This window comes from Scyliorhinus canicula, chromosome 3 (assembly GCF_902713615.1).
Source record: "Scyliorhinus canicula chromosome 3, sScyCan1.1, whole genome shotgun sequence".
NCBI classification, from domain to species: domain Eukaryota; kingdom Metazoa; phylum Chordata; class Chondrichthyes; order Carcharhiniformes; family Scyliorhinidae; genus Scyliorhinus; species Scyliorhinus canicula.
The window spans coordinates 16,838,273-16,861,121 of NC_052148.1; the positions used below are offsets into that span (position 1 = coordinate 16,838,273).

The 22,849-nt window shown below is 49.0% G+C and overlaps 1 protein-coding gene across 1 annotated transcript in view; it reads right to left on the minus strand.

Moving 5' to 3' along the window:
- Window positions 1-217: 217 nt before the first annotated feature.
- The window catches only part of tlx2 (T cell leukemia homeobox 2), a 76,102-nt gene continuing 53,470 nt past the window's right edge, over window positions 218-22,849 (minus strand). The window contains exons 2-3 of the mRNA XM_038793179.1: window positions 18,968-19,205; window positions 218-683 (exon numbers count right to left, since the gene is read on the minus strand). Of these exons, the coding sequence (XP_038649107.1) occupies window positions 464-683; window positions 18,968-19,205 (458 nt within the window). The 3' untranslated portion in view covers window positions 218-463. The remainder of the gene's footprint in view (window positions 684-18,967; window positions 19,206-22,849) is intronic.

A 22,849-nucleotide genomic window follows, 5' to 3' on the forward strand; every position in this document is an offset into this window, starting at 1 on the left:
CTTGGACCCAGGCATTCAGGACTGGAGAGGTTATTGTGTGTTAACGCTTTGAGTGAAATGTGCTCGTGGGCCTACTTTCTCGTTGTCACTGACTGGATTTGCCACAATCGAATCATCTGGTTAAAACTTGCCGTGTGTTTCTCCTCAATTTCCCTGTTAATTGAAAGCAAGCTGCTGTATCCACTCGATTATCATCATACTCATTATCAAAACGGCGCAAATAAAAGTTTGATTTATTGAGCTTTTTTAAAATGTTCTGTTTTGCATTGCAATAACCCATTAGCAAGTTTTCTTTTTCTATTTGCTTGTGAGGCAACCTTATATTTTACATTTTAGAAAGAAAAGATTCCAGCCAGTAATATACAGTAATGTGCAGCGCTATTTGGTACCGGGGGGTTTGAGTGGTCTGTGCCAGAGGGGAGAACAAAATAAACAAAAACAATTGTCAATTTACTGGTTTGGCTCAGACCACCGAGGCCACTGAGGTCACCGAGGTGATTTTGCTGCTGTCGTCCGCCCAGGGCTGGAGGTTCTGCAGGGCATAAAGTGAGGCATTATGCAGGCACAAGGGGTCCTGCTGAAGGGGCTGCGTCAGCGACTTCTGGAAGGCCTCCTGCTGCAGCTGGATCATCAGTCGGTTTGCCTGCTGCCGCTCGGCTTCCCGCTCCTCGGCCGTCTGCCTCCTGGTTTCAAAGACAATCACAGAGAAAACTGCGGATTAGGGAAAGTGCTCACTCGTTCTCTTCCCGCCACAACTGACATGCTTCCCCCGAAAAAAAAAAGCCAAGCCTGGCGTCAACACATTTTGCCACTTTTTTTGCGTCCTCCGACTCTTACCCGCATCCTTTTAAAAACGGGTTTGTCCTTTTATATGTCTCATGAGGTCAGGGGCTGGTTTAGCACAGTGGGCTAAATGGCTGGCTTGCAATGCAGGACAATGCCAGCAGCGTGGGTTCAATTCCTGTACCGGCCTCCCCGAACAGGTGCCGGAATGTGGCGACTAGGGGCTTTTCACAGTACCTTAATTGAAGCCTACTTGTGACAATAAGGTATTATTATTATATTATTAGTTTCTGGAATGAGTCTGTGCATTGTGTCTGTGTGGGTTTGTGCGTCATCTCTGTAGGTGAGGCAGAAACCTATTAACCTTTTTTTTAAATAAATATAAATTATCCAATTTTTTTTTTCCCAATTAAGGGGTACTTCAGTGTGACCAATCCACCTAACCTGCGCATCTTTGGGTTGTGGGGGTGAAATCCACGCAGTCACGGGGAGATTGTGCAAACTCCACACAGACAAAACTCCACACGGCAGTGACCCAGGGCCGGGATTCGAACCCGGGTCCACAGTGGCATAGGCAGCAGTGCTAACCACTGAGCCACCGTGTTGCCCCATTTCCTAACCTTTTTGTTCGGCAAAGGTGTTACCAGAAACAGAACTAAGCCGGGTATTTGGCGTTCAGAAACAGCTCAGTTGTGACCGAATTCAATGGCCTAGCAGGCGATAGGAGGGCTGTCGTGGTTCAGTTTAGAGCACTCCAACCTTGGAAACAGAAGGCTGTGGGTTCAAGACCCAGTCCAGATTAGCAATCCAGGCAGATGAAATGAAAATCGCTTATTGTCACGAGTAGGCTTCAATTAAGTTACTGTGAAAAGCCCCTAGTCGCCACATTCTGGCGCCTGTCCGGGGAGGCTGGTACGGGAATTGAACTGTGCTGCTGGCCTGCTTGGTCTGCTTTAAAAGCCAGCGATTTAGCCCAGTGAGCTAAACCAGCCTGCCCCAGGGCAGCACTGAGAGTGTGCTGCACTGCTGGAAGTGCTGTCTTTCAGATGCCCTTGAAACCGAGGCCCTGTCTGCCCATTTTAGTTGGGTGCACAATTTGTTATTTGTGCAATGAGCTCAGTGTTATTGGAGAATAATTACCTTTCAGCCCACATCTGTCCAGGTACTGACTATTTTGTGGTTTTGTTTAGAGCTTGCTGCGTGCAAATTGGCTGCTGCACTTCCGGAATTACAACAGTGAGTTCACTATCAAGGTAGTGGCGAAGTCCTCGAGAGATCCTGAGGTGGTGAAAGGTGCTGCGTTAAAAAAAAAGATCTTTACTCCTGTTCCTGAGTACGGACGGAGGAGAACGTCCAGCTGTTCACGTCGGCGGGATCTTCCGGCGCCACAGATGGCCACTCCTGCCGTGGGTTTCTCAGCTGCGTGGGGTGGATTTAATCACACTGATGGCGGCGGGAACAGAATGCCGCCACCCGTCAACGGCGGGTGGCCTCGCGCTGCCAAGAAACACGCCGTGGGGGGGGGGAGCCCGAGAACCTCGCCCGACGTGTGCATTTTTTACACATCCATGGAATCTATGGGCGGGATTTTTCCAGCCCCATTAGCAGGGGGCATCATCACGAGTGGGAGCAAAAGCCAATCTTTTGGCCACTCTCCAAATCGCGATGCCCTGCCCGCCACAATGCCCACCGCTGGCAGGGCCAGAATGTCCCAGCCTATGTGCTGTTGGCAAATTGATAAGGGCTGTTGCCCTTTTATATGTAACTCCCCTGAGGAGAGTGGTGGTGAGCTGCCTACCTGAATGCAACTGTGTGGCTTGCTCGTTAAGATTCAACCCCATTGCCCTGGGTTTGTATATGAACATAGAACATACAGTGCAGAAGGAGGCCATTTGGCCCATCAAGTCTGCACCGACCCACTTAAGCCCTTACTTCCGCTCTATCCCGGTAACCCAATAACACCTCCTAACCTTTTTTCTGGACAATTTATCATGGCCAATCCACCTAACCTGCACGTCTTTGGACTGTGGGAGGAAACTGGAGCACCCGGGGGAAACCCACGCAAACACGGGGAGAACGTGCAGACTCAGCACAGACAGTGATCCAGCGGGGAATCGAACCTGGGACCCTGGCGCTGTGAAGACACAGTGCTATCCACTTGTTCTACCGTGCTGCCCACAAATTGGATTTACATATAGGTAGAGGCCAGGTAAGGACAGGATCGTTCCATCTCAAATGGGCATTCATGAATCCGATGGGTTTTTAAATGACAATCCAGCTGTGCATTAGCTGCTATCATAGAATCCCTACAGTGGAGAAGGAGGCCATTCGGCCCATTGAGTCTGCAGCGAGCCTCTGAAAGAGCACCCTACCCGGGCCGATGCCACCACCCTATCCCTGTAACCCAGTATCCCCACCTAATTATTTGGACCCAAAGGAGCAAATTAGAATGGCCAATCCACATAATCTGAGATGATTGACCTCTAACCACCACAACCATCTTCTTTTGTGCCAGGTATAACTCCAACCAGTGAAGGGTTTTTGCAGTGACTCCCATTGATCCCAGTTTTGCTAGGACTCCTTGATGCCATACTCAGTTAAATGCTGCCTTGATGTCAAGGGAATCACTCTCACCTCACCTCTTTTGTCCACTTTTCAACCAAGGATGTAATGTGGTCAGGAGCTGAGTGACCCTGGCAGAACGCAAACGGAACTTCAGTGGGCAGGTTATTGCTAAGCACGTGCCACTCGATAGTACTGTGTATGACCCCTTCCACCACTTTGCTGATGATCAAGAGTGGATGGTGGGGCAGTGATTGCCTGGGTTGAAGTTGTCCTGTTTCTTGTGTACAGGACACAGCTGGGTAATTCTCCATATTGACAGGTAGGTGGCAGTGTTGTAGCTGTAGAGGAACAACTTGGCTAGGGGCGTGGCATGTTCTGGAGCACAAGTCTTCAGTACTGCTGCCAGAATATTGTCAGGGCCTTTCAACTTTGGAGTGTCCAGTACCTTTGGCCATTTCTTGATATCATGTGGGGCGAATCGAATTGGTGAGTCGATGTTCAACCTATCAAGTTCCCTATTGATCACAGCTGCACATGATGTGAGGCATCAGTCAGTCCCATGTGCATCATCCTGATATTCCAGCTTGCCAATCAAAGAGTTGGCATCTTCTTTATGTTTGTTTGTTTTGCTTGTTTGTCTGGTGCGATTAATTCTGTCCACTTGCTGACCAGAGACTCTAAGCTCCAAGCCGCCACTGAAGCAGATGGACCGTGGCGAGTCAGCACCTCCTTAGTCCGAGGGTGCCTCACTTTAGGTGAGTGGTGTCTGACCAGTGGGACATGATTGAGTCTCCCATCATTGGGCCTGCTCCACCATTCATGATTACCCCAACTTCACCCTCCTGTACCATCCCGACATCCCTTAATTTCCTCAGTTCCAAGAAGTGTATTGACTTCTTGAATATATTCAATAAGTGGGCAACCACATCTCTCTCAGGCAAAGAATTCCAAAAATTCACAACTCTCTGTGGGGATCAGGGGTTCCGGGGAGAAGGCAGGAGAATGGCGATGAGAAAATATCAGACATGATTGAATGGCGGAGCAGACTCGATGGGCCGAGTGGCCTAATTCTGCTCCAATGTCTTATGTTCAAAGCTTTTACTGCAGTGATTATGAAACTAAGGGCGGGATTCTCCAGCCATGACCTCCCAACGACCGGAGAATCCGGCCCGAAGTCAATGGAGTTCTCAATTATCCGCCTCTCGCCTGTGGGGTTCTTGCAGCGGGTGAGGCGGCACGATAGCACAGTGGTTAGCACTGTCGCTTCAGAGCTCCAGGGTCCCAGCTTCGATTCCCCGCTAGGTCACTGTCTGTGCAGAGTCTGCATGTTCTCCCCGTGTCTGCGTGGGTTTCCTCCGGGTGATCCAGTTTTCTCCTCCAGTCCAAAGATGTGCAGGTTAGGTGCATTGGCCATGTTAAATTGCCCTTAGTGTCCAAAAATGTTGAGTGGGGTTACTGAGTTACGGGGATAGGGTAGAGGTGTGGACTTAATTAGGGTGCTCTTTCCAAGGGCCGGTGCTGACTCGATGGGCCAAATGGCTTCCTTCGGCACTGTAAATTCTATGAAATCTATGAAATCCAGCCCTAAGTTTGATATTGTACTGCACACGGTCATATTCGATCAGACTTCTCCAAAATGTAGGTTTTAAGGAATGTCATAAATTTGGAGGGAAAGATTGTGGGAGGGAATTCCAGAGAGCTTGAGAACAGCAGAAACAGGAGCAGGAGTAGGCCATTCAGCCCCTTGAACTTGCCGCACAGTTCAGGACAATGACTGCTGTTCAACTCCACTTTTCCCTACTCCCTCTATCCCTTGATTCCCTGAAGGACCAAAAATCTGTCTATCCCAGCTTTCAACGTACTCAACAATGGAGAATCTGCCTGGGGTAGAAAATGACAAAGATTCACAACCCTTCACGTGAAGAAACACCTCTTCGCCACAGTCCAAACTGATTGATACGGCGATGAAAATTAGGAATGAGCAAGAGTCTGAGAACTGTAATAGTGCAGAGAGCTCAAAGGGCTTTAGGGCTGGAGGAGATTAGCCAGGGAGTGGCAAAGGCATGGGAAGGTTTTGAAAGCAAGGGTGAGAATATTAAAATCGAGACATTGCTGTGTCAACGTTGCAGATGAAGTTTCCACAAATTGGTTTTGAGTGCTGCTGAGCTTTGAAGCATATTTCCTGCCTGAATCCACTAAGGCCCGCATTGAAAAGTGTGCATCGGAATTGAGTATATATTTGTGAGGGGGCAGCACAAGTTGGGGAAAATAACCAGGAGAAAGGAGTTTTGTTGATGCCAACTGACGACAGCAGCATTGACAAGGCAGAAAACTGAATGATAGAAAGATGCAGCGTAAACTTGGCCTGTTGTGTCAGCTCTTTGAAAGAACAAGCCAATTAGTCTAACGACTCTGCTCTTTCCCCATAACCCTGCAAATACTTACCTTCCTGGAGTAGGCCGCTCGGCCCCTCTAGCCTGCTCCGCCATTCAATAAGATCCGAGCTGCTCTGATTGTAACTTTCCACCTACCCTCCCAAAACCAATCACGAGTTTATCTAGCTCTGCTTGAAAAATATTCAAAGACTCAAGGCGGGGCTTTCCAGCCCTTCCCACCAGCGGGAACTTCCAATCCCGCTGTAGGTAATCCCGCATGACGGGTTCCCCGGCGGCGGGACGCAAGACGCCATATACCTCAGTGGGACCAGAAGATTCTGCCGGCCAATGATGAGCCGTCTCCAATGCCGGAAAACACGTTGTAGTGGGGGAGGGGCGGGGGGAGGGTGGGGGGAAACTCTCGCCCTCTTTTTCCATTGCTCTTTGAGGAAGGAATCTGCAAAGATTCATTACCATCTGAGAGAATCTGTCCTAAATGGCGACCCCCTTATTGTTACACAGTCGCCCCTAGTTCTAGATTCTCTCAGAAAGGCAACATCCTTTCCACATCCACCCTCTCAAGACCCCTAAGGGTTGTAAAGGTTTCAAGCAAGTCAGCTCTTACTCTTCTAAACTCCAGTGGCACAAGTCTAGCCTGTCCAACCTTTCCTCCTCAGGCCTCACCTATGTTACAAGCAATTCTCCTTATCGTCTCGTTGATTTGTTCGCCCATTATTATACTTTGGTCCCCTGACTCGCCTGGGAACATTTTCTCCTCATCAAAAGGCCTGATCGTTTTCAATGCCTCGGCTAATTGGTCCTTTCTCTGCTCCAAGACGTTTGGAGGTCAAAGGTAAAAGGTGAAACAGCATTCGCTTCTGGGATAAGCTAAAAACTGATTATCTAAATGGGCTGAATGAGGGAGCGGGTTTCACGAGATCGCTGACTTTCATTTATTCTAATATTCTTCTGAAATTATCCTATTCATACTTTGCACAAGTGCGGCACGTTTGAACACATTGGCTGCTCAACTAGCTTGAGGCAAAGTGAGCTGTAATTTACCACTCATATTCTGGTAATTGTTATTTCCTCAGGGATAATATCAGATTCTTATGTCAGTGACAGGCAATTAGACAGATGAAAGCAGTCCTGAATAGCGAACATCACACAAACACCGCCCCGCAAACCGACAATGCAACTAATGCAGGGAGGGCGGAGTGACCAAATAACCGCCCCATACTTTAACTGAAAGTCTTCAGGCTTCAACGATGAGATCACCAACTTCAGGTCAAAGGTACCCTTCCCATTGTCTCAGGACAGGAGGTGCTAGCGATGGTTCTGCTGTAACCATTTACAACTCTTCCAGGCCTATAACTTGCTTCTTTTGCCACTCACCTCTTTTGCATCGGACTACCATCTCTTTCGTCACTCAATCCCGCTGGTCCGGTAGCCTTTATTTGCACCCTTTGCTCTTTTTTACACACCTCTCCGCCCCCATCTTCCCAAAGAACTATTCCTGGCTCTGCATTTGCTCCTAAACTGCTCCATCCCCCAATTTCCTCCAGTTTTGTCCTAAGGTCATTGCCCAGAATCATCAGCAGCAATTCTAGCTCAACCCACCCATCGAGAAACTAATGAGCCTCCAAGAGAGGGGCAGATGGTGGCATCGTGGCAAAGTCAATGGGCTGGTAAACCCGCGGCCCAGGCTAATGTCCTGGAGACGTGGGTTCAAATCTCACCACAGCAGCTGGTTGTATTTAAATTCAATGGATAAATTTAGAATATAAAACTAGTTACGGCAACAGTCATTGATCGAAGCCCATCTGATTCACTGGTGAACACCATCACCCGGAAGTTACCCGCCAAGCAACCGATTATCCGGACTTGGAAATATATTGCCATTCCTTCACCGTCGCTGGGTCAATATCCTGGAACTCCCTCCTGAACAACACCGTGGGTGGACCTACACCACATGGAATGCAGCAGTTCAAGAAGGCAGCTCACCACCACCCTCTCAAGGGCATTGAGGGATGGGCAACAAATGTGGTCTACCCAGTGATGCTCACATCACGTAAAATTAATTTTAAAAAACTGGTGTCCCTTTAAGGAAAACACTACATGTGACTCCAGACCCACAGAAACATCGTTGACTCTTCACTGCCCTCTGAAATGGCCCAGCAAGCCATTCAGTTCAGGGGCAATTCGAAATGGGTAACAAATGCTGACGTTCCCGGCCATGCCCATGTCCCAAGAAGGAAACAGTCGCTGATTTTCACACTCACACCTAGGTGTATTCCATTGAAATCAAAGGTCTCCCTCAGCACAGTAACTCTGGCTAAGATTTTCAGTACGGTGGGCAGGACTTTTATCCGCCCGCTAAATTTTTCTGTCCCGCCTGCCACGATGCCCACCAGTACTGGGGCCAGAAGATCCCGCCCTCTGCTTCTCTCACGAGAGCTTCTGCCTGACCTGCTGGGTGTTCCCCACATTATTTTGTTTTGGTTTCGGATTCCCAGTATCCATGGTATTTTACATGGTATTGAGCCACCATGAATCTGACGCCTGCCCTGCTTTGTCTTTGCAGAATAATTCACAGAATCACAGAATAATAGAGTGCAGGAGAGGCCCTTTGGCTAATCGAGCCTGCACCAAATCATCAAAGAGATCTGACCTGCCTACTTAATCCCATTTGCCTGAACTTGGCCCACAGCCTTGAATGTTATGAAAAAAAAAATGAAAATTGCTTATTGTCACGAGTAGACTTCAATGAAGTTACTGTGAAAAGCCCCTAGTCGCCACATTCCGGCGCCTGTTCGGGAAGCCTATTACGGGAATCGAACCGTGCTGCTGGGCTGCTTGGTCTGCTTTCAAAGCCAGCGATTTAGCCCTGTGCTAAACAGCCTCATTATGACGTGCCAAGTGCTCATCCAGGTATTTTTTAAAGGATGTGAGGTGACCCACCTCCACCACCCCCCCAGGCAGTGCATTCCAGTCACCACCCTCTGGATAAAAAAGTTTTTCCCTCAATCCCCCTTAAACCTCCTGCCCTGGCCTTGAACGTGTCCCCTCATAACTCAACTAAGGGGAACAGCTGCTCCCTATCCACCCTGTCCATTCCCCTCATAATCTTGTTCACCTCGATCAGGTGGCCCCCTCAGTCTTCTCTGCTGCAGTGAAAACAACCCAAGCCTAGCCAGCCTCTCTTTATAACTTAAATGTTCCATCCCAGGCAACATTCTGGTGAATCACCTCTGCACCCGCTCCAGTGCAATCAAATCCTTCCTATAATGAAGCGACTAGAATTGCACACAGTACCCCAGCTGTGGACTCACCAAAGTTCCATACAACTCCAATATGCCCTCACTGCTTTTGTAATCTATGCACAGTGGTTAGCACAGTTGCTTCACAGCTCCAGGGTCCCAGGTTCGATTCCCGGCTTGGGTCACTGTCTGTGCGGAGTCTGCATGTTCTCCTCGTGTCTGTGTGGGTTTCCTCCGGTTGCCCCGGTTTCCTCCCACAGTCCAAAGGTGTGCGGGTTAGGTGGATTGGCCATGCTAATTTACCCTTAATGTCCAAAAAGGTTGGGTGGGGTTACTGGGTTATGGAAATAGGGTGGAGGCGTGGGCTTGGGTGGGGTGCTCTTTCCAAGGGCTGGTGCAGACTCGATGGGCCGAATAACCTACTTCAGCACTGTAAATTCTATGATTCTATGATAAAGGCAAGTGTTCCATATGCCTTTTTCACCACCCTATTAACCTGCCATTCCGCCTTCAGAGATCTATGGACAAACACGCCAAGGTCCTTTGTTCCTCGGAACTTCCCAGTGTCAGGCCGTTTATTGAATACTTCCTTGTCACATTACTCCTTCCAACGTGTATCACCTCACACTTTTCAGGGTTAAATTCCATCTGCCACCTTTCTGCCCATTTGACCATCCCGTCTGTATCTCCCTGTAACCCAAGACATTAACCTCACTGTTCACCACCCAGCCAATCCGCAAACTTATCGATCTTACCCCCCCCACGTAGTGAACTACTGGGGCTGGTTTAGCACACTGGGCCATGCTGACTAGTCATGATCAAACTTTGCCTCTCCAAGTGGATTCTCTCCTCCAGAATTTTCTCCAATACTTTCCCAAACACTGACATGAGACTCACTGGTCTGTAGGTCCCTGGCTTATCTCAGCAATATTTCTTTAACAGTGGGACAACGTTAACTGTTCTCCAGTCCTCTGGCACCTGCCCCATAGCCGGAGAGAAATTTAAAATTTGGATCAGAACCCCTGCAATCTCCTCTCTCATCTCTCCCGGCATCCTGGGGAACAATTCACCTGGACCTGAAGATTTGACCACTTTTAAGCCTTACAACACCACTAACGTCTTGTCATTCCCTATGTAAATTTGATCAAGAACCTCACAGTCTCCCTGTCTGAGTTCCAGATCAACCTACACATTCTCTTGGGTGAAGATAGATATGAAGCATTCGTTCAACACCCTACCAATGTCCTCTGGCTCCACCCACAGATTTGCCCCTTGGTCCCTAATGGATCCTACCCTTTCCCTGGTTCTCCTCTTCCCATTGATATACTTAGAGAATATCTTGGGATTTACCCTACTTTTACCAACCAGAGCTTTCTCATGTCCCCTTTTTGCCTCCCTAATTGCTTTCTTAAACTCAACCTCTGCACTGAAAGAGATAGGGGCTGGTTTAGCACAGGGCTAAATCGCTGGCTTTCAAGGCAGGCCAGCAGCACAATTCCCGTACCAGCCTCCCCGAACAGGCGGCAGAATGTGGTGACTAGGGGCTTTTCACAGTAACTTCATTTGAAGCCTACTTGTGACAATGAGCAATTTTCATTTCATTTCATATCAAATTGCCATTGAAATCACTGAACAGTGTAAGTTTTCTGCTGCTCTTCACCACTGTATATAACTATGTATGATAGCTTACAAAAAGGTACATCGCATCTATAGCACAGAGATGTGTCATTTTGTTCCATTGCTCTCTGGCAGCATGGTAGCATTGTAGATAGCACAATCGCTTCACAGCCCCAGGGTCCCAGGTTTGATTCCGGTTTGGGTCACTGTCTGTGCGGAGTCTGCACATCCTCCCCGTGTGTGCATGGGTTTCCTCCGGGTGCTCCGGTTTCCTCCCACAGTCCAAAGATGTGCAGGTCAGGTGGATTGGCCATGATAGATTGCCCTTGGTGTCCAAGATTGCCCTTGGTGTTGGGTGGGGTTGCTGGGTTGTGGTGATGGGGTGGAGTTGTTGACCTTGGGTGGGGTGCTCTTTCCAAGAGCTGGTGCAGACTCGATGGGCTGAATGGCCTCCTTCTGCACTGTAAATTCTATGATAAGTTGCTTTACGATCGAATTGTGTTTGCTATCCTGCCCCCATATCTCTCTGTTCTCTTCTGCTTCATGTCTGTCTCAAGCCTGCCCTTAAATATATCAGTGTTATCTGCCTCACCATTCCATGTGACGATGATTTCCACATTCTTATATTTTTAAGAGGAGGAGTGAGAATGATCAGAGGAAATCAAGATAAAACTTGCATTTAAGTAGCACCTTTCACAACCACAGGATGGCCCAAAGTCCTTTCCAGCCAAATAAAGGCTTTTGAAGTCACAGAGTCAAAGAGGCGTAAAGTCATGGAGGTCTACAGCACAGAAAAGGCCCATCGCCTCATCATGACTGGGCCGGTCAAAAACAACCACATAACCATTTGAATCCCATTTTCCAGCACTTGGTCCATAGCTGTGTATGTCTTGGCATCGCACATGCACATCTAAATACTTATTAAATGTTATGAGGGTCTTTGCCTCCACCACCCATTCAGGCAGTGAGTTCCAGACTCCCACCCCACCCTCTGGGTGAAAAAGATTTTCTTCATATCCCCTCTAAACTTCCTGCCGCTTACCTTAAATCTATGCCCCCTGGTCATTGGTTCTTCCACCAAGAGGAAAACATTTCTTCCTGTCTACTCTCTCTGTGCCCCATCTCAATCATGCCCCCCTCTGATCCTAGGAAACCAACCCCAATCTGCCCAATCTTTCCTCATTGCTGAAACTCTGCAGCTCAGGCAACATCCTGGTAAATGTCATCTCCACCCTTTCCAGTGCTATCACATCCCTCCTATAATGTGGATTCCAGAGCTGCACGCAATATTCTAGATGTAGCCTAACCAACGCTTTATACAGTTCCAGCATTACCTCCCGGCTCTTAAACTCTATGCCTCGGCTAATAAAGGCAAGAATATCATCTTCCTTCTTAACCACTGTATCTACCTGTCCTGCTACCTTAAGGGACCAGTACATGCGCACCAAGGTCCGTCTGATCCTCGGTGCTTCCCAGGGTCCTGTTGTTTATCCTGCCCAAGTGCATCACCTGACATTTATCTGGATTGAATTCCATTTGCCATTATGGTCATACAGGAAAATCAGCATTCGGATTTCAGGCAGAGAGCTCCCAAAGCCAGCAACATCATCAATGACCCAATAACCGGTTTGAGTGATGTTAGTTGAGTGATAAAGATTAGCTAGACCAATGAGAAGAAACTTCCTACTCTTGAGTATTGCTGAGAAAAGACATGTTGTTGAAATTTTCCATCTCGCACTCAACAGTACAATTCACAAATATAAAGGGAACGACAATTTATACGGAAGGTATCAGGGCCAGCTGTTCTGCAGGACATTTCACAATATTCCCAGGCTCGTTGGATTTGGTACTTTTGCAAATTATTCTGATGAGTTCAAGACAAAAAAGCTTTGAGAACATGTGTCCTTTATCATCATTACTCCAAATGACAATTTGTATTCCTGCTCTTCTTCACAATACTGTCCAACGATCTTTCAAATGCTACAAGAACTAAGGAACACAGATTTAAGATTTAGTGGAAGAGATACAGATGATGGGGAGTGGTAATGACCTGGTCTCTGAGAGTGTGGAAGCAGAGACCATCAATGATTTCAAATGGCAATTAGGTGGGTACTTAAGGAAAATGAACTTGGAGAGATACAGTGATCTTTTTTTTTTATTCAAGGGACCTGGGCTTCACTGGCGAGGCCAGCGTTTATTCCCCTTCAGAAGGTGGTGGGGAACTTCTTTCCTGCATCACTGTTGTCCATGTGGTCATAGAATCACAGAATCCCTAAAGTGCAGAAGGACGTCATTCAGCTTATCAAGTTTGCATCGACCCTCTGAAAGAGTACCCTACCTAGGTTGAATCCCCCACCCTATCACCGTAATAATAATAATAATAATCTTTATTGTCAGAAGTAGGCTGACATGAACACTGCAATGAAGTTACTGTGAAAAGCCCCTCGTCATCACATTCTGGCACCTGTTTGAGTACACAGAGGGATTGTCCAATTCAGATTGTCCAATTCACCTAACAACACGTCTTTTGGGACTTGCGGGAGGAAACTGGAACACCCGGAGGAAACCACGTAGACATGGGGAGAACGTGCAGACTCCACACAGACAGTGACCCACGCCGGGAATCGAATCTGGGACCCAGGAGCTGTGAAGCAATAGGGCTATCCACTGTACTACCGTGCTGCCCACACCTACGCCACCTCAGGGAAATTTAGCATAGCCAATCCACATAACCTGCACATCTTTGGACTGTGGGATGTGGGTGCACTCAAGGTGCTTTAGAGACGGAGTTCCAGGCACAGTGAAGGAACGGCGATATATTTTCAAGTCAAGATGCTGAGTGGCTTGGAGAGGAACCATCAGGTGGTGGTGTTCCCAGGTATCTTCTGCCCTTATCCTTCTAGATGGTAGTGGTCATGGGTTTGGCAGGTATTGCTTAAGGAGCCTTGGTGAGTTCCTTCAGTGCATTTTGCAGATGATACACGCTGCTGATACTGTGTGTCAGTGGTGGAGAGTGTGCTATTCAAGCAGGCTGCTTTTTCCTGGATGGTGTCAAGCACCTTGAGTGTTGTTGGAGCTGCATTCATACAGGCAAGTGGAAAGCATTCCATCACACTTCTGACTTGTGCCTTGTAAATGCTGGACAGGCTTTGAGGGTAAGGAGGTGTGTTCATCACCACAGGATTTCTAGCCTCTGACCTGCTCTGATAGCCACAGTATTAATGTTGCTAGTCCAGTTCAGTTTCTGGTCAGTGGTAACCCCCAGGATGTTGAAAGAGGTGGAATACGGCGATGATAATGCCATTGAATATCCAGGGGCGATGGTGAGATTCTCTCTTGTTGGAGATGGTCATTGGCTGACACACGTGAGGCACGACTGTTAGAACATAGAACATAGAACAGTACAGCACAGAACAGGCCCTTCGGCCCTCAATGTTGTGCCGAGCCATGATCACCCTACTCAAACTCACGTATCCACCCTATACCCATAACCCAACAACCCCCCCCCCCCCCCCGCTTAACCTTACTTTTATTAGGACACTACGGGCAATTTAGCATGGCCAATCCACCTAACCCGCACATCTTTGGACTGTGGGAGGAAACCGGAGCACCCGGAGGAAACCCACGCACATAGGGGGAGGACGTGCAGACTCCACACAGACAGTGACCCAGCCGGGAATCGAACCTGGGACCCTGGAGCTGTGAAGCATTTATGCTAACCACCATGCTACCCTGCTGCCCCTAAGCAGTTACTTGCCACTTGTCAGCCCAAGCCTGGATATTGTCCAGGTCTTGCTGCATTTGGACATGGACTGCTTCATTATCTGAGGAGTCGCGAATGGGGCTGCACATGGTGCAGTCATCAGCAAACTTCCCACATCTGACCTTATGATGGAAGGAAGGTCATTGATGAAGCAGCTGAAAATGGTTGGGCCTAGGACACTACCCTGAGGAACTCCTGGAGTGAGAAGACTGATCTCCAAAAAACACAACCATCTTCCTTTTATGCCAGGTATGACTCCAACCAGCAGGGGGGGTTTTCCCCTGATTCCCATTGACTCCAGTTTTGCTGGGGCCCCTTGATGCCACATTTGATCAAATGCGGTCAAGAGCAGTCACATTGACCTCACTTCTGGAGTTTAGCTCTTTTTGTCCATGTTTGAACCAAGGCTGTAATGAGGTGAGGAGCTGAGTGACCCTGGCAGAACCCAAACTGAACATCAGTGAGTAGGTTTTTGCTGAGTGCCGCTTGATAGCACTGTTAATAACCTCTTTCGTCACTTTGCTGATGATAGTGTGGGGTAATGGAACTGACTGTGTTGTTCTGGTGAGAATGGACCTCTTGCTTGGATAGTATTCTTCCCTATTGTTATGGCTGTGTGTGACTATGAGAGAGCAGACACATCTACGGTTCAACTTCTCAACCAAGGCATAGTACACCCAACAGTGCTGCACGAGTATCCAGCTGGATTATGCACTGTAGTTTCCAAGGAAGGAAACAATTTGCAATAATGTAAGCTCGTACAACAAAAGTAAAGTGCCCTCAAGGCACTGCACAGAACTATAATCAGACAAAATTTGAACCATGACCCTCTGACTCAAGAGGGGAGAATACAAGCTGGGACCGACTTGCTAGATTGGAGAAAGGAGACCAACAGAAGAAGTTTCACAGAGAGGAATGTTACCAGGACTCCGAGGGTAAATTTACTAGGCTTGTGTTGCCTGGAAAATAAACAGGGCGGAATTCTCCGCTCCCCACAATAAATCGGGAAGGCCGTCGTGAACTCGGCCGAGTTTCACGCGGTCTCAGAGGCCGCTCCTCTCACCTTATTCACCCCCACCTGGGGAGCTAGGAGCGGACCTCCGTAACTCTTGGCCGCCGGGCCTTGACGCTTGCGTCAAGATGGCGCGCCGAGAATGACGCGGCCGGCGAGCCTAAGTGACGTCAGCCGCGCATGCGTAGGTTGGCCGGCTCCAACCAGCGCATGCGCGGCTGACGTCACGACGGCTGGCGGCTCAAACCCGCGCATGCGCGGTTTCCGTCTTCCCCTCCGCTGCCCCGCACGACGTGGCGGCTTGATCTTGCGGGGCGGCGGAGGGGAAAGAGTGCGTCTCTTTGAGACGTCGGCCCAACGATCGGTGGGCACCTATCGCGGGCCAGTCCCCTCCCGAGCACAGCCGTGGTGCTTATTCCCCTTTTCGCCCCCCACAAGCTTCAAACCAGCTTTTGGCGCCATGTTCACGGCGGCAGCGACCAGGTGCGTTTGCCGCCGTCGTGAACTGGTCGCGAACGGCAGGCTGCTCGGCCCATCCGGGTCGGAGAATCGCCGGTCGGCGTGAAAAACGGCGAGCGCCGATTCTTCCGAGTGGGGGGTGGGAGAATCGCGAGGGGCACCAGGAGGGCATGTCGTGAGTCGCCCGGCCCTCCCGCGATTCTCCCACCCGGCGTGGGGAGCGGAGAATCGCGCCCACAGTTTCAGGGATGTTTTGATTGATGATTTTAGGATTTTGAAAGGAATTGGTAAGGGTGGTAGCGAGAAACATTTTTCACAGGCGAGGACAAAGGCACATAATCTCAAAATCAGAGCCAGGCATTGAGGGAAAGAGTTAGGAAACACTGGGCAGGTTTCTGAGATTAAGTGTGGATGCTGGAGCAGGAGTCGTGCACTTCTACAACAGCAAAACTGGCGCTGAACCTGAACCGATTCAGGACTGCTGAGGGGCTAGCACCGGCGCCTTGTGGAACACAATTGATTCCAATAAAAAATTATACGGGATTTGCCGAACTCGCGATTGACACTCAGGAGGCTGACAAGCTGCAGCCGCATATACAGACTTCACTCCCCACACACACCATTCCAGCCAACAAGATGGCACTGGGTTGCGCTGGAGTGCGCCCATACAGTTGATGGGGCCAGAGGGCACCTCGGGTGGTGGTCTGGGGGGGTCACCCATACGACCCATGGCACAGCTGCATGGCTGCCTTGCCGGCTGCGGCAATGGGGCTCCGTGCCCGTCTGCTCGACCCCACAGCTCACCTCTTGGCAACACCCCGCTACGGCCCCCCGGCCCTGGCAGAAGCTCGGGCCATCGGCACAACTGTTGGCAAACTGTGGCGATGTTGAACACTTTCCATACCACCCCCCCCCCCCCCCCCCCCTCTCCCTCAACAGCCATGTCACCTGTTTCATGATTTTTAAAAGCACAAGTGAACCTCGCCGCCGGGAATTTCCCCCAGTGGAGGTGGAGAATGGCGGATGCCCCGGGGAATACCGGGTCAGGCGCATTAATGATGTACAAATGGTGTGTAACGTACGTGTGATGTCTACCATACGTACGTGCAGTGTGGAACGCATTGGCGGTGCTGTAGAGGCTCCGGAGAATTGAGATTTGGCGTGAAACTGGTACCCACCACGATTTTGGCGTCAAAACGGATTCTCCGCCCAATCACGTTTCCCAATTCCGGCGTCAGCCGAAGGAGAGTCCCGCCCACTTTCTGTCATGGATTCTGGCAAGGCCGTAACTTGTAGTCCATCTCAAATCACCCTTGAACTGAACACATTGCTCAGGCATCAGGGGTCAGTTAAGAGTCAACCTCATTACTGTGGATCTGGAGTCACATGTAGGCCAGACAAGGTAAGGACGGCAGATTTCCTTCCCTCAGGGACATTAGCGAAGCAGATGGGTTTTTATGACAATTGATGATAGTTTTGCGGTCACAATTACTGAGACTAGCTTTACATTCCGGACTTATTAATTGAATTGAAATGACACCGATGCCATAGAGGGGTTTGAACCTGTGCCCCCAGAGAATGAGCCTGGGTCTCTGGATTACAAACGCAGCGATGTTACCCGTACACCAACCTCTGCATCCTCTCGCTGTCTTCTCATGCAATGGTGGTCCCACAAAAAGCAGGAGATATCAGCTCAATAAGTAACGTTAAACCCGAGATTGATCAATCTTTGCTAGTCAAGGTTGTAAAAGGATATGCAGCGCAGGTGAAATAATAACAGAAAATGCCGGGAAAACCCATCAGGGATGACAGCATCTATGGAGCGAGCAAACAGAGATCACTCTTCAAGGTCAAGGGCCTGTCTTCAGTTTTCCAGCTCTGAAGATCCCTGAGCGGAACATTGGGTGGAAGTTTCTGGCCTCCTTCCAGCGTGTTTCTCGATGGCGGAGGTAATTCACCACTTGGCCGGTGACGGGATCATCTGTTCCCGTGGCTGTCGACGGGGCTTCCTGTTGTATGGAACAAACCCCTCCCCCGCAGCCGAGAAACACAAGGCGAGGGTTCTCCGGTCATTAACGATGTTTCTCTCTCCTCAGACGCTGCCAGACCTGCTGGGCTTTTCCAGCGTTTTCTGGTTTTATTTCAGATTTCCAGCATCTGCGGCATTTTGCTTTTGTTTGGAGCTAAGATGGAGATCAACCGTGGTGACAGCAGTAGTAGGAGGAGGCTATACAGTCCCTTGAGCATTCACCACCATTCAGTAAGATCATGGTTGTTCATCCACCTCAACTTCCCTTTCCCCACCCAGTGCCCACAAATCCATCAATCACACCCCTTGAATTTACTCAGTGGCTGCGAAACCAGACTCTCTGGAGTAGAAAATTCTAAAGGTTCGCAAGTGTCTGAGGGCAGAAACCTCTTCCACCTCAATCCAAAATGGTCATCCTTTATCCCTAGTTTTTAATATTCTTTCACGGGATGCAGGGAAAGCTGCCCCTTCCCAATGAACTGAGTGGTTTGCTCGGTTGTTTCGGAGGGCAGCTAAGATCAACCACATTGCTGTGGGTCTGGAGTCACATGTAGGCCGAGGCCAGGTAAGGATGGCAGATTTCCAAAGGGCATCAGTAAACCAGGTGGGGTTTTGGTCATGGTCCCCATTACTGAAACTGGCTTTATACTGTATTCCAGATTTATTAATTACATTTCAATTCCACAAGTTGTCAAGGTGGGATTTGAAACCCATCCGCCGAGGATTTCAGCCTGGATTGCTAGTCCGGTGGCATTACCACTGCACCACTGTGTTGCCACAGCCCTAGACTCTCCAGTGAGAAGGTACAGCCTCTAAGCATCTACTCTGGCAAGCCTTCTAAGAGCTTTGAAAAAAATGAAAATCGCTTATTGTCACGAGTAGACTTCAATAAAGTTACTGTGAAAAGCCCCTAATCGCCACATTCCGGCGCCTGTCCGGGGAGGCTGCTACGGGAATCGAACCGTGCTGCTGGCCTGCTTTAAAAGCCAGCGATTTATCTGAGTGAGCTAAACCAGCCTCACTTGTTTCACTGAAATACGTTGAATGATGGAACTGGCTCAAGAGGTTGAATGGCCTCAAACTACTTCTTGCGATTGGCATTACCTCCACTTGGTCCTTCTGTTCTGGAACCAGGTCTTGACTTGGGCATCGGTCATCTTGAGGGCCTTAGCCAGCGTTGCCCTCTCGGCTGAGGCCAGGTACTTCTGCCGGTGGAAGCGCTTCTCCAGCTCGCAGATCTGCAGGCGGCTGAACGAGGTCCTGGGCTTCTTCCGCTTTGGAGGGGTGCGGTTCTGGTACGGGTGGCCGATCCTCCTAGTCACGGTGAACGGGGACAGGGCAGCTGGTGAAAGCAGAGGGAAAGAAGTCAACAGTAGGTAGCAAAAAAGAAAATACACAGCATTGACACAAGTGTTAGGGGCTTCTCAAATGGGCTTTTTAGCACAAAGGGAATGAAGGAATTTGGGGATATTGTGGGAAAGTGAAGTTACAAGTTGCATGTGGTATAAACAGCTACTCTCACTATCCACCCCCTCACCCTACAGCGCAGCATTACCCTTCTGTCTTTCTCTTATCAGGCACCCAATAATACAATCTGACCAGGCAGTGGAGGAACAACAAGAAGTGAGCATTACTGAAAGACCATCATTTGATTTGACACTTGCAGTCACCAGCCCAGGTACAGACATTACTGGTAAGTTAGATGGACTTAGTGGTGGGATCTGAATGTACTGAGACACCAGGACACCTGGCGGGCAGCAGCCAAGGCAGGGGCAAGGACAGCGCAGGTACTAGATTACCAGGAGATGAGATCACACCCATGTTCCACTGCGGAGGGCTCAAATCAGTAGGCTACAGAAGAACACGGATGTACATAACAAAATGATTGGTGCACTGAGGAGCCTGGGTTCATTGTGAAGGAGCACAAAGGTGCCCAGTATCAACATGGCACAGGGCTTTGCACAGAGCTTAGACCCTATCCTTTCCAGTATGGAGTGGTGGTCAACTCTGTTCACAAACTCACGTACCCGTACAAGTAGCAGTCACCCAGTAATTGAATCTGAGAGTGCTATTGTCATACCTGCAGATTACAATTGTTACAATAGGGAGATGTTAGGAAATTGGATCTGGAAATGGGATCGAAGATGTAGTGGATAATTTAGGGGTTAACAGACTGAGGGTAAAATTGCTAGCACTGAATTAGAGATATACGCCCACACCTGGCCTGAGTTACATTGCCCTATTCAGACTTAAACTTAATGGGAATAAACAGGATACCCCTGTTCAGCTGGGATGATTCACCTAAGATCCATTGTCCTCCACGACACACTGATTTGACCAGCTATTAGCCCATTACAGAGTCTGATGGCTTATTTTGCCTGGAGGTTGGAGGTTAATCGCATATTCATTGCGTGGCCCTGTTCTTTTGTGTAAACAGGAATGGACAATTAAAAGCCCAGAAAACAATTATGAGTTCAGGTCTGGACACCCCATGACAGAACCATTGTTTGAGGGGCGAGGCGGAGCTCACAGAGAGAAAAAATTCCTTTTCGAACAGGTGGGGGAGAATGATTTGGAAAGCCATGGTGAGACGCCATGAAAAGCTGCCACAGAGACTGGATTTCAAAAAAGGGTCTGAAGTAGCTAGGTTTAACAACAGGAATATATTCTGTAAATGCAAGTACAATTGTGCATTACTGTCTAAGTGGAGTTGAGAGCTGTATGTTCAGTTTACGTGCTGTTTAATGGGAAATCGTGTGTTAGGGTTAAAATATGTAAGCTGTTCTTGTTAGGTTTGAAGTTTAAACGTTTAAATATTGATTTTCTTTTACTTTACTAAAGTTTTGTTTGTAAAAATAACCAAGTCCTATTTCTTCTGCAATCCTAAGACCAATAGACATAGGAGCAGAATTAGGCCACTCGGCCCATCGAGTCTGCTCCGCCATTCAATCATGGCTGATAGTTTTCCCAGCCCATTCGCCTGCCTTCTCCCCATAACCCCTGAAGCATCATTTCCGCACAGGCTTACAAGATTAAAAACACATTACGGTTCTTGTCCAGTATCTTAGCCGCAGGCATTTGTAACACAACAATGAAATGGGTTTGCAGGATCTCACAGCAGTCCAGCAATAGTAATGAATTACTAGATCGCAGAGGTTCCAGCGCTGGGGTAGTGGTAATTCCATGGAGAGTGAATCTGATGGATGAAGATATCATTCACCTTCTCACCACAGCCACTCTGATTGTGCACTCGCTGTTGCCTGGAAGCCAGCCACACTGGGATCATTGTGAAGGAGCACAAAGGCGAGCCCGAGATGGTTCAGTCAATAGCAGAGTCTTCTCGGGGAAGAGCTGTCATCCTCCAATGCCATCAGCCTGCTACACACATGAGAACACTGGGGTTGAGCCCTGGAGCAGCCCTGTGGTCAGGGGATAGACCTTGCTACCCTGTAGCTACACTTCGATTTTCCGCAGGAGCTCAAATGCAGCGAGCGCAGTCTACTGCCATTGAATGAAGACATCATGACGGCTGCCTGGATACCAGCCAATCGCCTGAATGATTTGCTACCAATGGCATCCTTTAATGTAGGGAAGCTTGCAATCTGAGCGAAACCATGTTCTCGCTCTGTCGGCTTGTCTCCGACAAGATCGAGTAAAATGTAATTAACTCTCATTGAACAGGGAGCCTCAGTCACTTTTCATACTCATGACAAATTGGAAAATGGTGCCAATACCTCCAGCTCCAGCCTGGAAGGAGCCAGGCGCATAGAAGGTTGTTAACACATTCACGGCCACTAGCCATGTAGTCCTTTGCCTTGCTCTGCAGCAAGGGGCTGATTTCGGTGAGGATGTCCTTACGCAAGTGCAGACGTTTCACAAATTATTCCCCATTGAGGCTCAGGTAGGAAAATTCCTTCCTGAATACGCTGGGCCGATATGGCTTCCTGCTGATAGTCCTTCTCCTTCTCCACCTTGTATCTCTTCCAACAGCTTGCCCTGTTCTATGTGGCCTCTTGTGCTCAGCACGGTAGCATAATGGTTAGCACAGTTGCTTCACAGCTCCAGGATCCCAGGTTCGATTCCCGGCTTGGGTCACTGTCTGTGTGTAGCCTGCACGTTCTCCCCGTGTCTGCCTGTGTTCCCTCTGGGTTCTCCGGTTTCTTCCCACAGTCCAAAGATGTGCAGGGTTAGGTGGATTGGCCATGCTAAATTGCCCGTAGGTTGGGTGGGGTTACTGGGTTACGGGGATCGGGTGGAGGTGTGGGCTTAAGCGGGGTTCTCTTTCCAAGAGCCGTTGCAGACTCGATGGGCTGAATGGCCTCCTTCTGCACTGTAAATTCTATGATCTATCATTTTGCACATCATGCTGTATTCCAAGGAAAATTCCTACTCGCCCGTCCGCGAATGGGAGCAACTAATTTGTGCAAAATCCTTGACATCAGCAAATTGTTCTTCAGCATCTGCCATGCCACTCTCTGTTGAATTTGCAACATAAAACTATAGGCAGCAGTAAGCACTTGCAGAGTTGAAGCAACAGCCAATGGAAGTAACCAACGGATATTGTGGAATAGCTTATGACCCCTTTAATCTGCACAGAAAGGTGGTCGTTCCCACTGCTGAAGGCTAGCTCGGCTCTGTGAGGATCAGAGGTTGTTAACATCCAAAATAGCTCCACTGGTATTAAATCAGCACACGTCTTGATCTGCTTGCACCCACTTCCAGCAGACGTGAACTGCATTGGCACTATTGCCCTCACCGATATGGCATCTGGTGCAACTTAAGGCACGGGTGGGCGCGTCAACTGCGGCGACAATGCTGGAGCTCGAAGGATGCTAGGAGCACCCAGAACTGAGTGCCAATGAGTCCCAATTTCTAACATCACTGCCTCGGTCATGTCAGCACCGTATTCCTGCAGGAGTCAGCAGTGCCTACAGCAAACTCAGCGTGAGAAACTGAAATTAAAAGCAAAGGAAATCACGGGGCGAG